The 26811-nt window shown below is 34.2% G+C and overlaps 2 protein-coding genes across 3 annotated transcripts; both read right to left on the bottom strand.

Moving 5' to 3' along the window:
- Window positions 1-50: 50 nt before the first annotated feature.
- On the bottom strand, window positions 51-2477 carry LOC120129050 (V-type proton ATPase subunit G1-like). Of its 2 annotated transcripts, none has more exons than XM_039146658.1 (4): window positions 2362-2477; window positions 1255-1371; window positions 693-793; window positions 51-488 (listed from the first exon to the last, which is right to left on the bottom strand). In XM_039146658.1, the coding sequence occupies exons 2-4, from the start codon at window positions 1340-1342 to the stop codon at window positions 345-347; spliced, it is 333 nt and encodes a 110-aa protein (XP_039002589.1). In that variant the 5' UTR covers window positions 1343-1371; window positions 2362-2477; the 3' UTR covers window positions 51-344. The 2 variants fall into 2 exon arrangements, with proteins under 2 accessions (XP_039002589.1, XP_039002590.1); XM_039146659.1 differs by having other exon boundaries at window positions 1255-1354; window positions 2359-2421.
- Window positions 2478-11777: 9300 nt separating this feature from the next.
- Window positions 11778-26380, bottom strand: LOC120128649 (mRNA-decapping enzyme subunit 2-like). The gene is made up of 7 exons (XM_039146296.1): window positions 26225-26380; window positions 24959-25113; window positions 23723-23741; window positions 18482-18590; window positions 12840-12935; window positions 11957-12022; window positions 11778-11867 (listed from the first exon to the last, which is right to left on the bottom strand). The coding sequence occupies exons 1-7, from the start codon at window positions 26302-26304 to the stop codon at window positions 11778-11780; spliced, it is 615 nt and encodes a 204-aa protein (XP_039002227.1). The 5' UTR covers window positions 26305-26380.
- Window positions 26381-26811: the final 431 nt, after the last annotated feature.

The raw sequence follows: 26811 nt of genomic DNA, 5'->3' as shown, positions 1-26811 counted from the left end.
GTTTCAAGTTTCATCTAATTGAACAAAGTGGAAGAAATATTGCTACATGGACAAACAAATTTCAATCATTTATATAAAGGTGTCAATGAATCCATTAAACCATAGTGAGCTGAGCTCAAGTTCCAGAAAACACTGAAGAGAAACAATTTCTTAGGGAGCACACAATAAACTTTATTTCAGAACAGGAAGATGATCAACCAAAACATGGCACAACAAAAATAACAAAAAACGATAAATAATGACATTAAATTGTTCCCAAGCATGAGCTCTGAGTTTCGACATAATCATACAGGAACTGATTGAAGGTTGTAGACAACTAAACCGTCATTCTTCATGGAGAATCCCTAGTTCCTCACAGTTGTCACATTTTTCAAAAGCATCCGTACAACATCATGAGATATCCTTGCAGCTTCATTCTTCAAGTGATTGATCTTTGCACCTGTTTCGATCTCGAGCCGTTTCACATTTTCCCCCGAGTCTCCACTGCTCTGTATGAAAATCCACAACATGGATAAGAATCAGAATTTTAATTAAACACACATAAATCCAGAAGATTTACAGAAATTATGTAACTATGAGATAAATTAGGCAAAAGATATATTCAGTAAAAGGATCGGTTGCTCATATATAGATTTTCAGCACATTGCTGTGTCAGTGAAACAGACTAGATGACAAAATTTACGAATTCATACCTCAGCTACCTTCTTCTGAAACTCATACTCTACTCGAGCACGATATTCGGCAATCTCTTTCTCTGCCTCTTCCTTGGCCTGTCTTAGTCTAGCCATTTTTGCTGAAGGAAAAAACAGAAGTGAGTTGACATTGAATCCTCCCCTCCCCCCCCCCCCCCCAAAAAAAAAAAGAAGAAGAAGAAGCAATGACTACTACTATTAGAACAGCAACCATGAAAGTCAAATCAACTTCTCGGCTATGTTAAGTTCACATCTGAGCATTCATCAAATGGAAGTAGCCTAATAAGCAAACAAAAATTATCACGTAGCTCAAAGTCACACATGCATGCAAGAGTTTATATGATTACATAGTTTAATCAGGTCTCTTTATCAAGTGAGGTCAAGCGTGCAAAATGTGTTCTATAAATCCCGAATGTAGCCTGTAGACAAATAAATGGAATCAACATAGAACTGACATCTTATCATTCTTAAACTAAAATTGCATCAATTCAAAACAATTAAGAAAAAATGAATAAATTTCTCAAAGTGGTGAGAGAAATATAGAAGACGAGACTAGTGCTACCATTTCTTGCAGCATTGACAATGTGCTGAGCCTCTTGTTCTGCATCTAGCAGCTGTTGGATACCATTCAGGCTCCTGTTGGCTTCCATATTTGCTGAATTCTGTTACAATTACTCCAGAATGTAAGTTTTTTTTTTTTGTGTTTGGGGGGGGGGGGGAGAAAATAGTACTTTAGTAATTGTATAGCTATAAACTGCAGTCACACCATAAACAGAACAAAATCCATTGGAACAACAGAAGGCCAAGTAATAACTTCGGTTCAATAGTGGTAAATCATGATAAGAGATTAACATGCCTTTGTTAGATCAATAATTAACATGAACACACAGACATTATAATACATGTCCCATACCGCCCTTTCAACGTCCCTAGCTCAAACGTCACAAAATTCAATTGCCATTATTAAATCCATAGCAAATTTAATATTCAAAGAGACTTCTAAGAATCCAAGGACCTTATTTTCACGCCTACCAATCAATTACATGTGTATTTTAAGACAGACATATAATGCACTTTCCTCGCCTAAAAACATAAACCCGTGGACAAGTGATTCCTAAATCCTAAGTGAAGTTCAACATCCAAATCTCATACATCAAATTCTTATGACTAGCATTATTCGATCACCAAGATAATTGACAACAATACCACCAATTGGAAAGTTAACTGTTTAAATCAATATCAGTAATCTCCTTAAAAAAAAATCTCAAAACCCCATTTTCAATTAGCTCAGCATCACTAAAAAGACCAGGACCATCACAAGAATTAAAACTCAGTTTCTAAGCAAAATAGTAACTAACCCATCAAATCTAAGTCCATAAAAAGCAGAGAAAAAACACTACACATAAAAGGAATTCACTAAAATAATATAAATCTAAGTGAATTACAATTATCAGTTGACTAATTAGTCAAATCAAAGTTTTTTTTATTCATAAAAAATGGTGAGCATTTAGATTTATATGATTTTCAAATTATTTAATACAATTGAATTATATAAAAATCAGTGATTTGGAGAATTAAACAATATCAACAGTACGAGAAAAATGATTGAACACATCAGGAAAATGTAAGAAAGAAGTAAGCAGAAAGATTGAAAGAGAAGACGTACCCTAGAGAAGCGGTGTTTGTGATTTGAGATTTAACCAGAAAATTTACGGGCAAATCAATAATGGATACTTATTTAAAAGAGTTCCAAGAGAAAAAAAAAATTGAATTCGTCAAATGACCGTTCTACCCTTATTTGTCTTTATAAGAAATATAAATTAATTTTATGAAAATTATAAAATACAATATTATATTTGTAAAACTCATTTTTGAAGCTTAAAGTGATAATATATGAAAAATATTACATAAATTAAAATTTTCAATTTTTTTTATAAATCTTAAGTCAATACAATATAATATATTTTTAAAGACTTATAGTGAATACAAGATAATATTTATTTAAAGACTTTAAATCGTTCGACAATGAACACTTATATCTTTATATATTCGATGCTCAAACCCGAAACCTTAAGAGATTATATTAAGCCTCTTAACCATTGAAACAGTTTAACTCATGCAAATTTTTCATTTTTATTTTTTCATATTTATATTCTTCTAGATTAATTATGTATAATACATTTTACTTAATTCATACTTTTTAAATTTAAATTAAATTTTTAAATTTGAAACTAATTATTTGTATATTAAAACATCAATAAATAAAAGATTGTACCATTTGTAAATTGTTGGAGAGCAAATACAAGGCCTTTTAGCATGGGATACCAAGCAAGAAGTTTCATTCTACCAAAAGTTGGAAGGACTATTTTGGCATTTTATAATAAAAAGTAGAACACAGATAGGATGCTGTAATTCTTGAAGTAGATGATAATTTAATTGTTTAGATTCAATGAGGCAAAGTTTATTGCTTCCTGTTTGTTTTGTTCAATTCTGCTGTACAAGGCTGGATTTCAGCGCCTGAAACAAATGCCGTTTGCTGCATCAGTTACCTTCCTCGTCGATGCAAGCTGAAGCTGAATGCGGTAATTCAAAACGTTAGGCGATAGTAACGAAACACGGCACGTAGAAACAAGAACAGATGTATATATACAAAGGAAGCAGGGAATGAAAGAGAAGGCATAGATAAACCGGGTATAAAGAGCTAGGAAAGCCGGCCATGGCATCCATCGATGTGAAACATGATTGAGTTGCGAAATTTGAATGCAATTCCAGAAACCATAAGGACATGGAACGGTAAAAATGTAAAATAAAGATCATCACTAGAAGTCGATATGCTTCCGTGGGAGCAAAACTTCACAGTATCTTTCGGGTTTCTTGTTTTTGGTTGCAGGAAAAACCGAGTTAACCGCTACTGGTTTTGAAAAGTTTGGTAACAGAACATATAGAAACAGGTTGCTTTTGCTGATACCTTTGATTCTCGCCGAAGCTCATTAAACAGAAACACAAAGGAAAACGAGAATTGGAAACTTGAATTATATATTTGATCATTGATATTTATACATTCTATCAATTTAATCACTATTTTAATTCGATTAAAAGTAATTTATTGTTGTTATCGTCAATTTCGTCATTGCTGGCTTCCCCTTTTACTAGTTCCAAAAATCGTATATTGCCTTACCCCATATTAATAATACATATATATATTACCAAAGAATTCCTTCCTGAATGTGTACAGAACTGTGAAGCAAATTAAACAACAGCAACAGAAACACGAAAACGCAAACTTTTGAATTCCACCGGTGGCAATGGCTACCGAGTATTTGCCTCCTCCATTGGATGCTACCGCAGAGCCACCAGATCTCTTTGATGGAACAACCAGGTTTCACTCTTTCCTTCTCTCGGTGCTTTTACAGTAGTCTACCTCTGGTTTTTTTAAACAGCTATCTGTTTTTGCTTGTGTTTAATGCTACATAATAAAGTTGACCCTTTTCTTCTTCTTTCTTTTGAAGGTTGTACATGACTTATACATGCCCTTTTGCACAGCGTGTGTGGATCGCCAGGAATTATAAGGTTGTCTAACTCCCTGGTTTTTGGTTTACACTATTCTTTCATGTTTTTTTTTTCCTGATTTGTAGATTAGTCTTCCTTTTCCCCAGTTTTTCAAGTAAATAATAGTTGTGAATTTGGTTGAGTTGCAGGGTTTGCAAGACAAGTAAAACAGACCTGCATGGTACAAGCAGAAAGTTTACTTCGTAAGCAAGGTGAAATCTGTTTGGGGTTGCAAGTTCCTTGGAGAAATTAAATATTAATGTAAATAACAAAACAAATACAAAATTTATATCAAATATTAAAGTAAATTACACCCACTAATCAAAGTTAAAAATGTATAAAACAATGTCGTATTTATGCTTCTAATATATAAAATATATTGTAATATTTCTCTAAGATTTGGGGTTGGTTGAGTGGTTTTTGCACGTCTTTATCCACTTTTTGGCCTTGGTTCCCTGCTTTGAATCTTCCCAACAACATATTATTACCTCCATTTGTCTTCCTTTAATCACCACCTTATTGGAGCTATATAAATTAGATTAAAAAACCTCTCTAACCTTTTAAAGGCACATGCCATTATATAATTAGATATTAAATGTATTTAATTAAATTAAAATAATTACTAAATTGAAAATGTATAAATATTAAAGACAAAATATATAATTATATTAATTTTATCAACTTACTCATTACTCCTCCGTCAAAATAAAATAAACAATAATTTAATTATCACTCATGCGATTTACTTTTTTTTAATAAATTATCGGTTACTTGTTGAATAGGTTATACCCCTCCCTCTCCCTCTCCCTCTCCCTCTCCCTCTCCCTCTCCCTCTCCCTAAATGCTCTAAAAAGAACACTAACAGTCGATCTTTAGAGAGAGTTATTTAATGCAGAATAAATAAATATTGAATATAATTTCGTAACTGATAAAAACTATTAAACTCTTAACTCATTGATATCGTATTTAATACAAAACTAAATACCAAGTAACAAAAAATAATTCAAATTTTGTTAATTATAAAATACATATAATCTAATTTATTGATTTTTTTATCGAATTCTAACATATTTACTGAATTAATCTGATTCTTACATACTTGCTGAATTAAACGGATCACCTAGATCAATTCAGTCGATTAGTCAAGCTCAATTCTTATTTGCATTAGAATCTTCAGTAAACTTGCACAATTCACAAGCTTAGCTATACATTAACATCTTAAAAGTAGGATCTGCAGTAAAACATCATATCCAGCAAACGATGTATTAAATATACAGACTAAGAAGAGGGATTATAAACTTTTACATTCTCAAACTTCTTCATCTGTAAACTCTTTGCTCTCCCACTGTAAACTAAAATGAAAGGAAAAAAAAAACGATGGAAGATCAAATTACCTTTTTCATGGAAATGCATAACCGAATTGCAAGAGTTGAAATGTTGGGGAATCGAGATGGAAGAAATGGAAGCCGTGAGTGATCTCCACCGAGTTCGGAGAAGGAAGGGGACGGAAGGAAGCAGCGGTGAGAAGGGATGAGAGAGCGTCAAGGAAGAAGAAGAGGACGGTAGTGATGGGTACCATTTTTTTTTTCACGCAAAGTTCATGTAACTCCTTGCTTTGAAAACATTTTACATTATCTATTATACAATATATTTGAATTTATTTACGTTAAAATAAAACATAAATATTATCATAAGGTTTTATTATAATATTAAAATAAATATGGGTCGATCTTAATATAATAATTATTTTATTATGTTGAGAAGAATAATATGATTTTATGGATTATGAACAGTTCATCTCTTTTGATTTGAATAGAAAATTATAGACAAACGGACGTCAACATTGAATATTAATTACAAGAAGATGAACAAGAACTCAAAGAAAGATGATTAAAAAAAGAAATTTATTTTTTTCTCGAAATACTTATATATCGACTCTCTATGTACGATGATATTAGATTTATAATTATGATTATTTTTATAACTCATTAGATAAATAACTATAATTATCGATAGATTCAAATTTTATCAACTTTCTTATGACAATGAATATGAAAATTTAAATAATTCAAGAGATATAACGTTTAGTTCGGAAGATATAGCATGCTTATTTTGCATGCTATCATGACTAATTCAAATTCTTTATTCTGGTACATTAATTTATGTTTTTATTTGGCAGATGTAAAGAAGCAGGTCTGGCAATTAATTTAGAGAAAAGAAGGGTGGAAATGATTGAATGGGTTAGCTTGCAGAGATGAGAAAAATGATGGTGGGGGCTTATCCAGTCATCGTGTGGAAGCGACAAACTTAGTGTTGGGATAAGTTAGGAAATAATAATGGAATGGGAATTGAAATGTTTTGTCTATTAGACATGTAAACCAACAACGAATGATTGAATATATATTTATGTTCGTTCGTTTAATTTTAATCAAATAAATAAATGAATGCAAACAACTAAGTGAACGGAATTTTTTATTCGTGTTCGTTCATGTTCCTTTGTTTAAATAATAAATGAACACAAATGAATGAACGTAAACGAACTAACATAAAATTATTTGGGTTTATATTTGATAAGAGCTTTTTTTTCAAATAATTTTAGGATTTCTATTTTCTTTAATTGATTTGAATATTTTTTTATTTGAGTTTAAAAATATTAATTAGTTTAAGGTTAAAATTTATTAAGTCTTAATATTTCGAACAAGTATGGAGAACATAAATAAACGAATATAAACGAACATATTATCGAACGTAAATGAACAAACAAGCATTTTGTCTGTGTTCGTTCATTTAATTAAACGAACATAAAATCTTGTTCATGTTCATTCGTTTAATAAATAAACGAATTTCCCGCTAAACGATTCACTTAACGTTTGGTTCGTTTACGGGCTATCTCTAATCCTTATCAACTTCTATTTGTGTGATGGTAACAAAATTTCATAAAACCAACAAATTCTATATTCATCGACTTCAAAAGGTAAGATAATTGTTTTTGGACAAATGTAGTTCAATAATTGTATCGGTTTGATACATCAATTGCATTGTATTGGGGCATTAGATGATGAATTTGGATGGGCTAACCTTAGCTATTTTGTTCACCATGTTATTGTTGTTAGAGCGTATAATAAACTGAGACCACTGAAAATGCTAAGCCTAACGATGTCGAAAGGCATACATTGGCCCAACTTAACCGTCTATCCTTCTTTCTTTTAGACATAATTAATTTGTTTGTCGCACAGATTGGCTCATCTTAAATATCCCACGTGGCTTGTAATCGTTTATGCCCAATTCAAAAGCAGCAAAAGGGTCTCATGCACTGGCCACAAGAAATTCATTATTCAATCGGATAGCTCTCAAGCTATCAATTTGTTGAATGCGAGGAACTCTTATTACAGCCACCTCCCCTTGGTTCGAGATATCACTGACCTTCAAAGTCAGGAGTGGGAGGTTCAATTCAAATGAATTTCCAGGTCTGAAAATAAAGTGGCGGATCAGCTTACCAAGATTGCCCCAACTGATCATTTTAACTTGATGGAGCTCAGCTCACCCCGACAGAGATCAGAGATCACTGATCTGCTAGCTCAAGACGCAACTTCAACTGGCTATTTGACCAAATTGACACGTCTTTAACGAATATTTACCTTTTTAACATCGTTTAATATATATTTTTCAAAATGACACCCTTTCGGTTGAGCTGGCGAAAGGCGCGTCCCCGAGGACGCGCTTTACCTGTGTTTTCGCTGAGTTGGATGCCACGTGTGGAAGGCGCATCCCCGGGGATGCGCCTTTCGCCAGCTCGACTGCCACGTATTTTGTTTAATAATAAATATTTTATTTTTATTATTATTATAAATTAATAATATATTATGTAAAGTGTTTCGATTATAATGTAAAGAATTATTAAATGTATTTTGTTAATGTGTGTTAAAGGTGGAGTAAATTATCTACATTAATATGATATAACAATATATGAAAACCAGTTTTGACTTTATTGTAGTTATAGGAAAAATGTATGAAATTATAATATTACACATATGGTTATATTATTATTTTTGATTTTGATTATCGATCTATTAATTTTATCGGTTAATTATTTAAATGTTATCAATCTAGTCATCTCTTATCAATATTTAACGAAAATATTGATGCATAAGTTAATAAATTAGTATAATTACATATTTAATCTTCAAGACTTACATATTTTATGAAATTAGTCTTATTGAAAATTTAATTTAATAAATTTAATCCTCCAATCAGAACATGAAATGTGTCATCGTATACATAAATTTTTTAATAACTTTTAATTTGTTTAATTTAATATTTTTCTCTACTTAGAAGGTGGAATTATTATTATATTTTAAAAAAAATTATAACTAATAATATTAATTATTATATTAAATAAATATATTAAAAATATTTATGTATTTAAAAGTTAAAAAAAAATATTTAGGTGTACATACATTGACAAATTATATAAATGCAATAACATTAAATTATTAGAAACAAAAACATTCATTTAAATACAATATTAATTACATTGATAAATATTAACATTAATTATAAAAAATATTACCATATCGCTAAAATGTCTGGAGATATAATCAATATCCAATCGCAACAGCATTTCGTTTTCCATTATAACTGTAGACAAAACAATATAATTAGTAAAAAAAATTAATAATTCTAAATAAATATTAATTATATAAATATTATTTTAATAAAAAAATAATATTTACATAAATATATTAATATAAAATATAATAACTATTTAAAAAATACTAACATAAAAATAAATTTCTTACTACTAATAACAAATTTAAAACTCAAATAGTTGGAAAATTTGAGTTATATAAGAGAGGAGAATATGATTTTGGTGTGAAGAATGAGGGAGGGTTGAGGGGGTTTATATAAGGGAGGAGGGGTAGTTAGGGAAAACGGATGGGGGTATTTAATGGAAGGCGCGTCTCCGGGGGTACGCTTTCCACACGTGACATCCAACTCAACGAAAACACGGGTAAAGCGCGTCCTCGGGTACGCACCTTTCGTCAACTCAACCGAAAATATACAACTTCGAGAAATATATATTAAACGATGCCAAAAAGATAAATATTCGTTAAAGGCGTAATAGCCACTTCAACTTGCCATGCTGTTGTGACAACGTTCTAGCCTTCGGTTCTAGGCTTCTTTTCTATTAAAAAAAGTTCAAACATATTTAAGCTTACATCAATAAGTATGAAAGCATTAAAGACGGACCTGTAGTGAAACAAGTGGAGGAGCTTCAAAATGCAATATACGGTGTTAATAAATATGAGAGGGACGGGAGAGGACCGACCATGAATCAGAAATTGGGGGCCTCCCAACAGTCACCAAACCAATAGAAACGTGTCATTTTCAACTGTATGTGTTAGATTGGGGAGAGGACTACACCCATCACCATGTTGGCATGTTGGGCTTTCAGAGTTGAAATTTTCTTAAACGTGCCCTACTATTTTGATTTTTCATGTGTTCATCACTCTCAAGTCTCAACTCATTTGCTTGAGCTTTTTTTTAAATAAAATAAAAAATTAATTTAATTATATTTATGCTTCATTTTTTTACACAATATTAACTATCAAAAGTTCATTACTCATAAACTAAAGGATACTACACTTTTGATTATGCTTGAAGTTATATTCTCTCATATGTTAAAATAATAATAATAATACCAATTTAACTAAGACTCAATTGGTATTAATATAATTAAACTTAGATTCAATTTATTTATAGCTTTCTTATATTTATATAGATAGAAGTATCTAACTCTAGCCGTCTCTCCTTTTCTTCATCTTAATTTTCTCTCGATATTTTTATGTCGTCTTCTTCTTTATTTTGATTTTTGTTTAGCCGACGGTGGCATTAATTTTAATATTAGTTGTCGACCGCCGGAGATTATTAGTTCTCTTGTTTTTTATACTATGTTCTTTATTTTCTTTTTTCTTGAGTCCTTTTAATTTTGAAAAAGAATATCTTTCCTTGTGACATGTTTTTCTCTGTTCTTGTGGTACGTGTTTTTTATGCTCTTGTGGCACGATACTTATGGATTTTGGTACGTTTTTCGCATATCTTTGCGGTCGTTTTGGTTCTCGCACAAAAATAATCACAACGTTTATTTTCTGATTGGTTTGTTCGGTGGTCACGTATAGTCGGATCCCCTCTTTTGATAAAAGGTTGTCTGTCGATGTAATTAAAATTGTGTAGCGAAAAAGCCTACCAGATTGTTTGGTTCGCTATCCACTTTTTTATCACTTCGTAAAGCGTTTCATTCGATATAAACAAATATTTTTTATGGAGGTTATTAGGTTTTGATGTCATTCTCAATAGAATGTTTTAATTTTCTTCGTATCTTTAGATTTAAAATTTTAGTTTTGTATGCGTATTTTAGTAATTATTGTCTCAAAAAAAATTTCTACGTATTGATGCTTTGTAATTTTGATTCTTTCTAATTTTAATGAAATCTGGTTACCAATCTTAAAAAAAAAATAGACATCTGTTTATTTTAGTCCATATTCCAAGAAAATCATTTTTTTTCAAGAGCTTTCATTGTGGTCCATATTCCAAACAGCAATCAATGCTGCACTGCATGCGTAGCCCTAATAATGGCAAAAACGAAGGCACGAACAAAACCATCACACTAAAGAAAGAAAGAAACAAGCAATACCCATCTTCCTTTAACCCTTACCCTTTTTTGACTTTTTACTTGCCGTCTTCTTCACTGATGTAGTAGTAATGTCCGATTTTTAATCTGTCGGTTCATCACCTCTAACCATACATCTCTCTTCACAACCTTCTATCCGTACAATTCATGCCAACCTCCCCTGACCATACATCCGAAAATTCGTTCGGAGAAATTCAAACCTGATTTGATTTACAAACAAAAAAAAGGTGGGTTGAAAGACAAGAAAAAGTAATGTGAAATAAATATAAAAAATTCAGGAATCACACGGATCAGAACCACAAGAAATGCAATAAATTACAAGAATGAACAGAGTAACATTTAGTAATATCCTAAGAGACTATATATACCTATCAATTGAGGGGATTGGATTTTTAGTTCAGATCAATCTAGATCCAAGTCTAATTGGGTTTTAAAATTTTCAGGTCATCCAAGTTTGCTAGTCGGGTTTTTGGATGAGTCGTTTTGGGCTACTTGATCAAATCATTTGCCCCTCAAGTTGGGTAGATTTTGGGTTGTTGACATTTTACAAATCAGATTTGATTCAGTTCGGATTCAGGTTAATCAGGTTAGGTTTCAGATTCGGGTCAGAATTGAAAGATCTAGTTCATTAGCTTTGACTAACAGAACAAAAAACAAGAACACCATACGTTGCCACAGGCTTTTTTGTACACAATTTGCATGTTTTAACATACCTGAACACCTGATGCAGAATATACATACGATTGGGGCAATGATGCTGTATGCTTTCCAGGTGAAGTTCTAGCAACTAATCCAGCCATTCAGGTCCTGGCTATGTGAACAAAAATGAAGAACTTGTCTGATTTTCAAGCAGAAAAGCCAGCTTCTAATGCTCTTAATATCGCAGCACTATCAAATCTGAAGTTTCTGAAACTCTTCCCGGGACCAGTGTCCATCTAGTTAGCATCAGATGTAAACCTAGTACATTGGCACTCCACAGTCATCGAGTTACTCCCAGTAGAACAATTTTTTGCTTTCCACACACAGATCCCTTGACAAGAATAAAACAGAACTCATCAGAAAACATGGGACAAAACAGGGCCATGGGTACCTATTAATGATATTTCCAGGAAACAAAAATACAGTAATTGAGGTATTAAAGATGGAGTGAAGCACTTGAAAGCAAACCAAATTAAAATGTGCAAGGCACTTCTATTTGTTCATTTTTTTAATTGATTTTTCATTACCCCGGATACTTGGCTACCTTTTATGAAATTTGTTCAATTTCAAAACTTGCACATTTTAGAGCCAATTCAAATGATTCAGTTTTACACAAATAGGTAATGATATGGATTCCCTTAACCATCTTTTTAGGTACCATTAACTCTATTGTTCCTCCAAATGACAAGAGAAACATGCAGTGATGAAATTACAGGTAGCAATTTACATATACAATGGCTCCATGTCCACTGATGAAGTTTAATGAAAGGTATAATAAGGGATTAGCAAGCTACCCTAGCTGTTGCTTTTGAGAGTTTAATGAACAGGTATGGAAAGCTAGTTATACGGTATACACTAATATAGAATTTACATTTCTTCCTCGTCCATGGTAATCACAAGTAGAAAAAAAAAAGATCATTCTGATTATACTTCAACTCTGTAGCGATTTGTATTAGCTAGTAGAGTCTTACTACCATCTCAAGAACAAAACAATACTGAATAGATTCATCTTGTTTGAATGAACAACAAAAAAAGATTCATCTTGTTTGCAAAAGGTTAAACCACTTGCAGAAAGGACTGTATTTCCAATCTGATTAAATAGGGATCAGTTTCCAGATGTTCAAACATAGTAGAGCTAATTACCATTAAATCATTGTACATATTCTCATTTAAGAAGGCAAAGAGCATCTATGAAAAAATAAGCTTGCTTCTCGAATAGCACATGCATGGTCTTCCTCGTCTTTGTTCTTTTTCCCATGTGGGATGCTCCAACTCTTCCCTTTCCATACCTTCACTAGGATGCGCTATTAATTGCAAACACAAAGCAAAGACACTGAATTCACTTCAACATATATGATAATCCTGAATTACAAGAAATAGCTTTGATTGAATTTTCCATAAGTGCATGTAGATGAAACAACACAAAATCTATGATAGATGTAACAAGAGATGTTGCGGAAGACGGTTATCGGATAGAGCAAAATCGCAACTGATAATTTGAGAAAATAAAAATGAAGATAAAGAAGACACAAAATTTACGTGGAAACCCCCTAAATAATATAGGGTAAAAACCACGGGCAACGGTAGAAGAATTTCACTATAAGAAAATAGGAATTACAACCTCTCTCGATCTACCAAGGAGAAAACAATGATAATTTTCTCTTGATAAAAAGGAGAAAACAACTCTCAAGAAACTCTCTAAATTCTCTCTAGTATTGGAAGAAAGCTAGAATGCTTTGGGATGGTTTTAAAGCTAAATGAGATAGGGTATTTATAGTTGAAGCTTAAGGACTAATTTGTAAATACCCTAAATTACAATGACTAAAATTTGTATTTTTCCCTTTCATTTTTTCAAAAAATTCCAGCTTGAATTCGGTGCAATAAATGCACCACTTTCACCGAAAGTTTCCCAATAATTTCCACTGAAATTAGCCTACAAATGTTGACTTTTCAACAATCTCCCACTTGAAGATTTGATTGAAACAATCATATCTTCACACCATTCTTTCTACCTTGTACCTTCATGTTGCTTACGTCTCTGACAGGCCACAAGAGGATCGACACCAGGTAAATTTATCAGCATTGATTGCCTTCGTCATGAAATCTGCTATGTTGTCTTTGGTATGGATCTTCTGCATATCTACCGTTCCTTCTTCCACCTTTTCACGAATGAAATGGTATTGAACTCGTATGTGCTTTGTCCTTGAATGAAATGTTGGATTCCTTGCTAGATGCAAGGCACTTTGACTGTCACAAAACAGTGAGACATACTCTTGATTGTGCCCAAGCTCCTCCAATAGCATCTTCAACCAAATTGTTTTTTTACTGGCTTGTGTAGCTGCTACATATTCTGCTTCTGTTGTGGATGTAGCCACAATTGACTGCAATTTTGAAACCCAACTTACAGCTCCACCAATAACTTTGAACACATATCCTGTTGTAGATTTGTTTTTATCCAAATCCCCTGCATAGTCAGAATCTACATACCCATTGATTAGAAAGTTTGATCCTCCGTAACATAATGCAATATTTGAGGTCCCTTTGATGTATCTCAAGATCCTCTTTATTATATTACAATGCTCTTTGCTTGGATTCGCCATGTACCGACTAACCACTCCCACTGCTTGTGTAATGTCTGGTCTTGTGCATATCATAGCGAGCATTAAACTTCCCACTGTCGATGCATACGACACTCGAGACATATTCATCCTCTCTTCTTCACTACTAGGACTCATACTGGAGGATAATTTGAAGTTAATAGGAAGAGGGGTAGAAATTGGCTTACAATCTTGCATATTGAATCGTGACAAGATCTTCTTCAAGTAATTATTTTGTGAAAGCCAAATCTTCCTATTACTTCTGTCTCGGTGAATTTGCATCCCTAGAATCTTGTTTGTTGATCCTAAGTCCTTCATTTCAAATTCCCTAGCCAGTTGTGCCTTCAATTCTTCAATATAATCTTTGTTGGGTCCTGCAACCAACATGTCATCCACATACAACAACAATATAACAAAATGATTATCACCAGACCTCTTGAAATAAGCACAAGGGTCAGCATTAAGTTTGTTGTATACAAGGCACATAATGAAGGAATCAAATCTCTTATACCAACACCTCGACGCCTGCTTTAGACCGTACATAGATTTGTTCAACCTGCAAACCAAGTTCTTCTTTTCTTTTTTCTTCAAAACCTTCAGGCTGGAGCATATAAATTTCTTCTTCAAGATTTCCATGAAGAAAAGCTGTTTTAACATCTAGCTGCTCTAGATGTAAGTCCAATATAGCACACATTGCCAAAACTACTTGAACTGTTGTTAGTCGAACCACATGAGAAATATTTCGTTAAAATCAATACCTTCTTTTTGAGCATATCCTTTGACCACCAGTCTTGCATGATACCTCTCAACTTGATGGTCACCATTTTGCTTGATTTTGAAGACCCATTTGTTATCAATTGACTTCCTTCCTTGTGGTAGTGGCACAAGGTCCCATATATTATTTTTATTAAGGGCTTCAATTTCTTCTTGCATCGCCATCATCCACAGTTAAGCAACTGAGCTGTTTATTGCCTCATGGTATGTTGATGGCTCACCGTCCTCTGTTAAAAGGCAGTATGCAATATTACCTTCTATAACATAATCTGAGTGCCAATTGGGACGTCTTCTCACACGATCTGATTGACGAGTTGTTGGAGCTTCAGAACTCTCTGGTTCTTGTTCATCATGTGCTGGTTCTACTTCAGAAGAATCTCATTGTTCAAACTCATTTTCCACATGTATCTGTGTAGTCTTTGACTTTTTAGCACTAACATCTTCTTCTTTTCTTTGTAGCTTATCTTCTACAAAGATAGCATCCCTGCTAATGATCACTTTGCGGGCAGTGGGATCTCACAAGCGATACCCCTTTACACCATCAGCATACCCCAAGAATTTGCATTTCCTGGATTTTGGATCCAACTTTGAGATTTCTTGTGAGTTGTACATCACGTACACAATACTTCCAAATACATGGAGTTTTGAATAATCAGCTAGTTTACCAGTCCACATCTCCATTGGCGTCTTCAGCTCTATTGCAGTTGATGAAGCTCGATTCACCAAATAACAGGCGGTATTGACTGCTTCTGCCCATAATGATTTTTCTAGGCCTGCATCCCTCAACATTGCTCTTGTTATTTCTAACAAGGTTCTGTTCATCCGCTCTGCCACTCCATTTTGTTGAGGAGTGTTCGCCACTGTGAACTGTCTTTTGATGCATTCTTTCATGCAAAAGTCATCAAATTCTTCGCTTGTGTATTCTCCTCCATTATCTGTTCTGAAACACATGATCTTATTTCCATAATCAAGTTCCACCCGCGCTTTGAAGTTTTTGAAAGTTGAAAAACACATCTGACTTCTTCTCAATAGGGTACACCCAGCATCTCCTAGAGTAGTCATCAATGAATGAGACAAAGTATTTTGCTTCGCCTAGGGATGTAACCGATGCTTGCCATACGTCAGAGTGAACCAATTCTAGAACACTTTTGCCTCTAGAATTTGACGTGTTGAATTTCAACCGGTGCTGCTTACTTGTTATACAATGCTCACATAAAGTAAGTGATACATTCGTTAAGCCTGGAAGTAGTTTTTTCTCCGCAATGGCTTTCATTCCTTGTTCTGACATGTGTCCAAGTTTCTGATGCCATAGCATTGCAGAATCTGAACTACATGAGGCAACAAAGGCTTCTACTTCTAGCAAAGTCTCTCCCTTCAGAATGTACAAGTTTGTTGCTATCTTTTCGCCTTTCAGCACCACAAACGCTCCACAAAACACCTTCATGATTCCTTTCTGTGTTTCAATCTTGCTTGCATTATTATCCAACAATCCGTAGGATAATAAATTTTTCTTCAGGCCTTTCACGTGTCACACATCTCGAACAAATTTAATTGTTCAATCATACATCTTCAATTTGATGGTTCTTACGCCAATGATCTCTAAGGCATGATCATTGCAACTATACACAGATCCTCCTGAGACAGGTTCATAATGATAGAACCATTCTCTTCTTGAGGTCATGTGATATGTTGCTCCCGAATCAATGAGTCATATATCTGCAAATCTTTTTCTGCCTTCCACGGTGGTTAACGCTTCACAACATAGAGCATCTCCATCATCTGAAGTGTTTGCGGTATTGCCTTGTGGGTTGGAGTTTTTATTTAGACTCCAATAATCCTTCTTCAAGTGACCCTTCTTTCTACAGTTGTAACACTTTAAATTCTTCTTGTTCCTCGACTTCGATCTACCATGTTTGTGACTGCTGCTTTGGTCACGTTCTATTGATCTCCCTCTCATCGTTGTCATCGTTGTCAATGCTTCTTCTTGTTGCAGATTTACTTGTCTGTCTTCCTTGTTCTTGCGCCAATTTTTTTTCTTGTAGAACATCAGTTGCAAAGTCATCGAAGACTAGACTGGTGACATTACTGTTTGTCAAGTTGATGATGAGTTGATCATACGAATCCGATAGACTTTGAAGTAGAAGTTCAGCACGTTCTTGTTCCCCTATTTTACAGCTTAAGGATGTAAGCTGAGAAAATAAAGTGTTCAGTGTATTTAAGTGCTCCGTCATTGAAGTAGATTCTGGCATACGGAGAGTGTACAATTTTCTCTTAAGGAAAATTTTATTGTGCAGCGATGTGGCCTCGTACAATTTGGTGAGATGATCCCATATCTCCTTAGTTGTCTTCTTCTCCTTGATGCTTGACAATACTTCATCTGCTAATGCTAGATGAAAGTTTTCCATAACATTCTCATCAATTTTGATCCATTTGTTGTCATCTGTGAAATCCACCGGTCTTTCACTGATAGCTGCTAGACAACCTTCTTTCCTCAGGATGGTCTTCATCTTTAATTTTCACAATGAGAAATTTCTCTCATTGAATTTTTCAATATCAAATTTCGTTGTCATAGCTTCTTTTACGGATAGCTCCCACTATTTCACTATCGTGAATAATTCTCTGGAACCTTTAAAAAATGGGTAATAACTTCTTATTTTCATATGTTGGAGGATCTATCTTTTGATGGCAACCACAAAGACAATAAGCAGATATTGCACACTCTAATCTGGCTCTAATACCAATTGTTGCGGAAGACGGCTATCGGATAGAGCAAAATCGCAACTGATAATTTGAGAAAATAAAAATGAAGATAAAGAAGACACAAAATTTACGTGGAAAACCCCTAAATAATATAGGGTAAAAACCACGGGAAACGGTAGAAGAATTTCACTATGAGAAAATAGGAATTACAACCTCTCTCGATCTACCAAGGAGAAAACAATGATAATTCTCTCTTAATAAAAAGGAGAAAACAACTCTAAAGAAACTCTCTAAATTCTCTCTAGTATTAGAAAAAAGCTAGAATGTTTTGAGATGGTTTTGAAGCTAAATGAGCTAGGGTATTTATAGTTGAAGCTTAAGGACTAATTTGTAAATACCCTAAATTACAATGACTAAAATTTGTATTTTCCCTTTCATTTTTTCAACAAATTCCAGCTTGAATTCGATGCAATAAATGCACCACTTTCACCGAAAGTTTCCCAATAATTTCCACCGAAATTAGCCTACAAATGTTGACTTTTCAACAAGAGAGTATGAATATGGAGGAAGAGAATGAAGACATAGGATAAAAAAGTAGGTGCAAAATTTACATTCTCAAGCATGAATCCATGAGTGTATACAGTGCATTAACAGAGCACAAAAGTACCGTGAAGTTACCTTGTCAATTTGGTAAAAACAGTGACATGACATGACATTGTCTCAAAAATGAAGAAGACGAAAAGACTTCCTGTTTTAACTAGCATAAGAAAGAGACACACCCGTTCATATGTTTCATCCAAAATAATTGCACCCGTTACAGGAACTCGAACCTTGTAATCAGTGAAATCCTTAAATAAATCATATGTATGTGCAACATGAGGCCTTAATGTTGGTGCACATGGCACCGAAATGTGTTGAAGAAAAAAAATAATTAATGAAGTCAAGAATTATAGGCACCGAATGGTAGGTGCAAAATTTGTTGATTTTTCAACAGTGGTAGAACCTCAATTTTAACCATTGTAATTTAAGGTATTTACAAATTAGTCCTTAAAGCTTCAACTATAAATACCCTAGCTCATTTAGCTTCAAAACCATCCCAAAACATTCTAGCTTTCTTCTAATACTAGAGAGATTAGAGAGTTTCTTGAGAGTTATTTTCTCCTTTTTATCAAGAGAGAATTATCATTGTTTTCTTCTTGGTAGATCGAGATAAGTTGTGATTCCTATTTTCTTATAGTGAAATTCTTATACCGTTGCCGTGGTTTTTACCCTATATTATTTAGGGGTTTTTCACGTAAATTTTGTGTCTCTTTTATCTTCATTTTTATTTTCTCAAATTATCAGTTGCGATTTTGCTCTATCTGATAGCCGTCTTCCACAACAATTGGTATCCGAGCCAGATTTGAGTGTGTAATATCTGCTTATTGTCTTTGTGGTTGCCACCAAAAGATGGATCCTCCAACATAAAAAAGTAAGAAGTTATTACCCATTCTTTGAAGGTTCCAGAGAACTATTCACGATAGTGAAATAGTGGGAGTTATCTGTAAAAGAAGCTATGGCAACGAAATTTGATATTGAAAAATTCAATGGGAGAAATTTCTCATTATGGAAATTGAAGATGAAGGTCATCATGAGGAAAGACGGTTGTCTAGCAGCTATCAGTGAAAGGCCGGTGGATTTCACATATGACAACAAATGGATCGAAATGGACAAGAATACTATGACAAACTTTCATCTTGCATTAGCAGATGAAGTATTGTCAAGCATCGAGGAGAAAAAGACAGCTAAGGAGATATATGATCATCTCACCAAACTGTACGATGCCACATCGATGCACAATAAAATTTTCCTTAAGAGAAAATTGTACACTCTCTGTATGCCAGAATCTACTTCAGTGACAGAGCACTTAAATACACTGAACACTTTATTTTCTCATCTTACATCTTTAAGCTGTAAAATATGAGAACAAAAACGTGCTGAACTTCTACTTCAAAGTCTACCGGATTTGTATGATCAACTCATCATCAACTTGACAAACATTAATGTCACCAGTCTAGTCTTCGATGACGTTGCAGCTACTGTTCTACAAGAAGAAAATCGGCGCAAGAAAAAAGAAGGCAGACAAGTAAATCTGCAACAAGCAGAAGCGTTAACAACGATGGCAACGATGAGAATGAGATCAACAGAACATGGCCAAAGCAGCAGTCACAAACATGATAGATCGAAGTCGAGAAGAAAGAAGAATTTAAAGTGCTACAACTGTGGAAAGAAGTGTCAATTGAAGAAGGATTGTTGGAGTCTAAATAAAAACTCCAATCCACAAGGCAATACCGCAAACACTTCAGATGATGGAGATGCTCTATGCTGTGAAGCGTCAACCATCGTGGAAGGCAGAAAAAGATTTACAGATATATGACTCATTGATTCAGGAGCAACATATCACATAACCTCAAGAAGAGAATGGTTCCATCATTATGAACATGTCTCAGGAAGATCTATGTATAGTTGCAATGATCATGCCTTAGAGATCATTGGCGTGGGAACCATCAAATTGAAGATGTACGATGGAACAATTAAAGTTGTTCGAGATGTGCGGCACGTGAAAGGCTTGAAGAAAAATTTATTATCCTATGGATTGTTTGATAATAATGCAAGCAATATTGAAACACGGAAAGGAATCATGAAGGTGTTCCATGGAGCGTTTATGGTGATGAAAGGCGAAAAGATAACTGCAAATTTGTACATGCTTAAGGGAGAAACTTTGCTAGAAGTAGAAGACTCTGTTGTCTCATGTAGTTCAGATTCTTTAATGCTATGGCATCAAAAATTTGGACACATTTCAATGAAAGTCCTTGTGGAGCAAAAGCTACTTCCAGGCTTAACTAAGGTATCACTTCCTTTGTGTGAGTATTGCATAACAAGTAAGCAGCACCGGTTTAAATTCAACACATCAAATTCCAAAGGAAAAGTGTTCTAGAATTGGTTCACTCTGACGTATGGCAAGCACCAGTTACATCCCTAGGTGAAGCAAAGTACTTTGTCTCATTTATTGATGACTACTCCAGGAGATGTTGGGTGTACCCCATTAAGAAGAAGTCAGATGTGTTTTCAACTTTCAAAAACTTCAAAGCGCGGGTGGAACTTGATTCTGGAAATAAGATCAAGTGTTTCAGAACAGATAATGGAGGAGAATACACAAGCGAAGAATTTGATGACTTTTGCAGGAAAGAAGGCATCAAAAGATAGTTTACAGTGGCGAACACTCCTCAACAAAATGGAGTGGCAGAGTGGATGAGCAGAACCTTGTTAGAAAGAACAAGAGCAATGTTGAGGGATGCAGGCCTAGAAAAATCATTCTGGGCAGAAGCAGTCAATACTGCCTGTTATTTGGTGAATCGAGCTCTATCAACTGCAATAGAGCTGAAGACACCAATGGAGATGTGGACTGGTAAACCAACTGATTATTCAAACCTCCATGTATTTGGAAGTGTTGTGTACGTGATGTACAACTCCCAAGAAATTTCAAAGTTGGATCCAAAATCCATGAAATGCAAATTCTTGGGGTATGTTGATGGTGTAAAGGGGTATCGCTTGTGGGATCCCACTGCCCGTAAAGTGATCATCAGCAGAGATGTTATCTTTGTAGAAGATAAACTAAAACGAAAAGAAGACGATGATAGCACTGAAAAGTCAGAGACTACGCAGATACATGTAGAAAAGGAGGTTAAACAAGGAGATTCTTTTGAAGTAGAACCAGCACATGATGAACAAGAACTAGAGAGTTCTGAAGCTCCAACAACTCGTCAATCAGATCGTGTGAGAAGACGTCCCAATTGTCACTCAGATTATGTTAGAGAATATAATATTGCATACTGCCTTTTAACAGAGGACGGTGAGCCATCAACATACCAGGAGGCAATAAACAACTCAGATGCTTCATTATGGATGATGGCGATGCAAGAAGAAATTGAAGCCCTTCATAAAAATAATACATGGGACTTTGTGCCACTACCACAAGGAAGGAAGCTAATTGGTAACAAATGGGTCTTTAAAATCAAGCGAAATGGTGACGATCAAGTTAAGAGGTATCGTGAAAGGCTGGTGGTCAAGGGATATGCTAAAAAAGAAGGTATTGATTTCAATGAAATCTTTTCTCATGTGGTTTGACTAACAACATTTCGAGCAGTTTTGGCAATGTGTGCTACATTGAACTTACATCTAGAGCAGTTAGATGTTAAAACAGCTTTTCTTCATGGAAATCTTGAAGAAGAGATTTATATGCTCCAGTTTGAAGGTTTTGAAGAATTCGAAAAGAAGAACTTGGTTTGCAGGTTGAACAAATCTCTATACGGTCTAAAGTAGGCGCCGAGGTGTTGGTATAAGATATTTGATTCCTTTATTATGTGCCTTGGATACAACAGACTTAATGCATACCCTTGTGCTTATTTCAAGAGGTCTGGTGATAACGATTTTGTTATATTGTTGTTGTATGTGGATGACATGTTGGTTGCAGGACCCAAAAAAAGATCATATTGACGAATTGAAGGCACAACTGGCTAGGGAATTTGAAATGAAGGACTTGGGATCAGTAAACAAGATTCTATGGATGCAAATTCACCGAGACAGACGTAATAGGAAGATTTGGCTTTCACAAAAGAATTACTTGAAGAAGATCTTATCACGATTCAACATGCAAGATTGTAAGCCAATTTTTACCCCTCTTCCTATTAACTTCAAATTATCCTCAAGTATGAGTCCTAGCAATGAAGAAGAGAGGATGAAGATGTCTCGAGTACCGTATACATCAGCAGTGGGAAGTTTAATGTTCGCTATGATATGCACAAGACCAGACATTGCACAAGCAGTGGGAGTGGTTAGTCGGTACATGGCGAATCCAGGCATAGAGCATTGGAATACAGTAAAGAGGATCCTGAAATACATCAAAGGGACCTCAAATATTGCATTATGTTACGGAGGATCAAACTTACTAATCAATGGGTATGTAGATTCTGAATATGCAGGGGATTTGGATAAAAGCAAATCTATAATAGGATATGTGTTCAAAGTTGTTGGTGGAGGTGTAAGTTGGGTTTCAAAATTACAGTCAGTTGTGGCTACATCCACAACAGAGGAAGAATATGTAGCAGCTACACAAGAGCAATTTGGTTGAAGATGCTATTGGAGGAGCTTGGGCACAATCAAGAGTATGTCTCTCTGTTTTGTGACAGTCAAAGCGCCTTGCATTTAGCAAGGAATCCAGCATTTCATTCAAGGACAAAGCACATACGAGTTCAGTACCATTTCATTCATGAAAAGGTGGAAGAAGGGACGGTAGATATACAGAATATCCACACCAAAGACAACATAGCAGATTTCATGATGAAAGCGATCAACGCTGATAAATTTACTTGTTGTCGATCCTCATGTGGTATGTCAGAAACGTAAGCAACATGATGGTACAAGGTAGAAAGAATGATGTGAAGATATGATTGTTCCAATCAAATCTTCAAGTGGGAGATTGTTGGTGCACATGGCACCGAAAGGTGTTGAAGAAAAAAAATAATGAATGAAGTCAAGAATTGTAGGCACCGAATGGTAGGTGCAGAATTTGTTGATTTTTCAACAATGGTAGAACCTCAATTTTAGCCATTATAATTTAGGGTATTTACAAATTAGTCCTTAAAGCTTCAATTATAAATACCCTAGCTCATTTAGCTTCAAAATCATCCCAAAGCATTCTAGCTTTCTTCTAATACTAGAGAGATTAGAGAGTTTCTTGAGAGTTATTTTCTTCTTTTTATCAAGAGAGAATTATCATTGTTTTCTCCTTGGTAGATCGAGAGAAGTTGTAATTCCTATTTTCTCATAGTAAAATTCTTCTACTATTGCCCGTGGTTTTTACCCTATATAATTTAGGGGTTTTCCACATAAATTTTGTCTCTTTTATCTTCATTTTTATTTTCTCAAATTATCAGTTGTGATTTTGCTCTATCCGATAGCCGTCTTCCGCAACACTTAATACGTCACAGATGTTAAACACTGGAACACGTTAAGGAAATAAAGAAACAAGAAAATGTATCATACTCATAACATTAAGTAATAGAGAGTACAGAAAATGCCATATAGATGTCCTCTAGAAGTAAACAAAAAATGTCAAGTCAAAAAGTAGCTTAAATTATGTTGCACTTGATAGTCTAGACTATAAAGTCTAACCTTCAGTTTGAGAGTAAAAACAAGATGGAACCAGAAGACATCTTTTTTAGGGACATAAGATGTCACATGTTCAAGGTCCAACTTCCTCTTTGAGAAAAAGGTTTTCCCCTTTTCGCAATGGTACAGGTTCTATGAAATGGAAGCCTAAAGTACTATTTATTTACAACAACAAAGTAAAATTTAGCATTTAAGCAAAAAAGCTACAAGGTCTCACATAAGGAAACGCGCGCGCGCGCACGATCTAAAAAATCAAGCAGGGTAAAATTTAAGTAACCATGATTGATAGATAAATGGCAGAAAGAACAGGGATTCTAGCAAAAAAACAAAGAATCAGGACCAAGGGAAATAATTACAGGCAAAAATAGGACAAAATCCCGGTCCTTCACCTTTAAGCTCAATGCGTAAGTCATTCTGCTTACTTACTATTGACATGTTTAATCATTAAGGATAGGTGTGAGTTGGTATCGGATAAGGTTGTTCTTGTTTTATTTGGTTGTTTGAGGGGAGTTTCTGAGAGGTTTTCTGGTTTTTCTTAATTTGGTGTCTGTATCTAAATTGGTGCGTTCTTTCTTCTAAGATGTATTGGTTTGATTATTTAATAAATCATGATATACTCTTTTCCTCCTTCCAATTTTCGATGACATACGGTCTAGTATGTTGATGATTATGAAGGAGATGTTTAACGAGGCCTCCAATTATTATAAAAAAATTAATCACCTTAGAAATATGCCCACAAAAAAATGTAATTGCATAACTGGTTTCAATTTGACAAGTAACTAGAGCCTGGATGTTTACATAAACCAAGCCGTGATAAAAGATAGATAACGCCAAACTTTATTATTATTATTATTATTATTTTGGGGGGAGAGGGAATACTTTCAAGTAAAAAGCTATGATAATAGTAGATGAAAAGTTTATTGAACAATTACAAATGAAAAATATCATAATGGAGTCGAAATTAAGTCTGAATATTTGATAAATCAGCCAGCAGTCTGGTGATAGCAACATATCGCTGCAATAAAGATGCATCAAATATAGGATACATAAAGAGGTGAACTCTTTCAGATTGAATGACTTCAGCGATGGATTTTTTTTTTCTGCTGTATTGTCCTCGTAAAACCAATGTGCGTACTCCACAAGGAAGAAAATTCTCTCAAATGACTGCTGGTCCTCTTTCGGCACATTTAAAACAAACCGACTGCACAACAATTATTAAAAGTAAGCTTTATGTAGAACTAGAGGGGGCAAAAAGGGCAGATACAAGGCAACTGTTTACAAAAGAGAGGGAGAACGCTTAGGTCATCAAAGGGCAATTATTGCCATGACAAGTTGACAACACATTTGAGGGGAAAATTAAAGGAAAAGTATCGAACAAAAGACCATCATCCAGTAATTGGATCAAATCGGTGAACTTTTATAAATTAACTTCCTAGCAACACAACCAATTTCCTCATCGCATTTTGCTGGTTTGATGAGAAAAGCCAACATGAGCAGCTGACACTTGTCAAAGAATCATTAGGGAAAAATTTTCAATTGTGAGATACTTGTGGCTGATACCTCATAAACATGATCTCAAGTCTAAAGATTCTTGAGCTTAAACAATACACTTTCTTGATTAATCAATCCATAATATAGATCCAGTATCTACAACTAATACAACAAAGAGTTGAACTTCCATACTCTATACTTAACTAGAAGGTGACAAAGCCTTTAGGCAAACCAGTCGCCACTAAGTTTCAATCTACGTATTAATCCATGCATCAGACCGTTAATATCACCAGTCACTCCCAGTCTTCAGGAAAAAAAATTCAATATCGATGATGAATCTAGCGACAATTAAAGCAGTTTTTTTTTAAAAAAAAAATCATGAATCATCACAACTGCAAGATAGGTGGCCACCAATACGTCATCATCTAAACAAAACTAGGGTCTAAACGCTACACTTCAACTGATCAATCCAAAATTAAAAAAAATATATATACACATGTTCAATAGATATTTCAAATAATAATGCCCTCCTTATCTCCATACCTTCCCACTACAAAAATGTGCAATATATAGCTAAACTGAATATTTGCATAAAAACTTATGCGCCTCCGCTAATCACACTAAAAAGTAAAAATCTTAAGCGAAACACACATCGCTTTCAATCGAGCAATATCAAATATCTTGAGTTAATAAGTTAACGCTCCTTTTTTCACCTAACAATCACACTACTTACTTCTTCTATGCCAAATCCTAAAACAATACACACGGAGACAAATTTAAAAGCCAAATGCTCGTGAAACAAGCAGAAAAGAGAGTGTAACCTGCAAAGATCATCGAGGAGCTCTTGAGGAGGAAGACCGTTCTTCAATGGCGGACTCGAGGATCGATGGAGGCCAGGCATAACTTTTTTTTTCTAGTGAAAATCAAACAAATAAAACTAAAATCGTAACAGCAACTATTTTTTACAGAATATTATGAAGAATCAACATTTTTTCCAAATTTTATTGTTTTTATTATATCGGAAAATCGAGATGGAAAGAGAAAATGAAGAGAGGTCCCGCCGGCCGGACCCGAAAACAGAACCGTTTCTCCGCCTCTCAAGATATGAGTTCAATTTTTTGTTGACTCTGGGCTTTATATATTCCGGTTTTATGAAGTTTGGGCTTTTATATAGCCCAAATTTGAGATTAATTACGATTATTTTAGGAGAAAATAAAGGTTGAAAAGGAATTTTTTTTAAAGATTTAAATTCGAATAATTGTACAGTAGAGTGTATTATAAAAATAATAAAATTAAATAAATAATATTATGTAAGTTACAATCATTCTAAACTATTAAATAATTCAAATAAAATGAAAAAATATTTTTAAATTATTTAAATTAGAATTTAAGTATAACATTAAATTTT

Source organism: Hibiscus syriacus, unplaced genomic scaffold (assembly GCF_006381635.1).
Source record: "Hibiscus syriacus cultivar Baekdansim isolate YM2019G1 unplaced genomic scaffold, ASM638163v2 tig00110482_pilon, whole genome shotgun sequence".
Taxonomy (NCBI): Eukaryota; Viridiplantae; Streptophyta; class Magnoliopsida; order Malvales; family Malvaceae; genus Hibiscus; species Hibiscus syriacus.
Note: the sequence above shows the minus strand (reverse complement) of the source record. Positions and strands in the feature narration are given on the sequence as shown.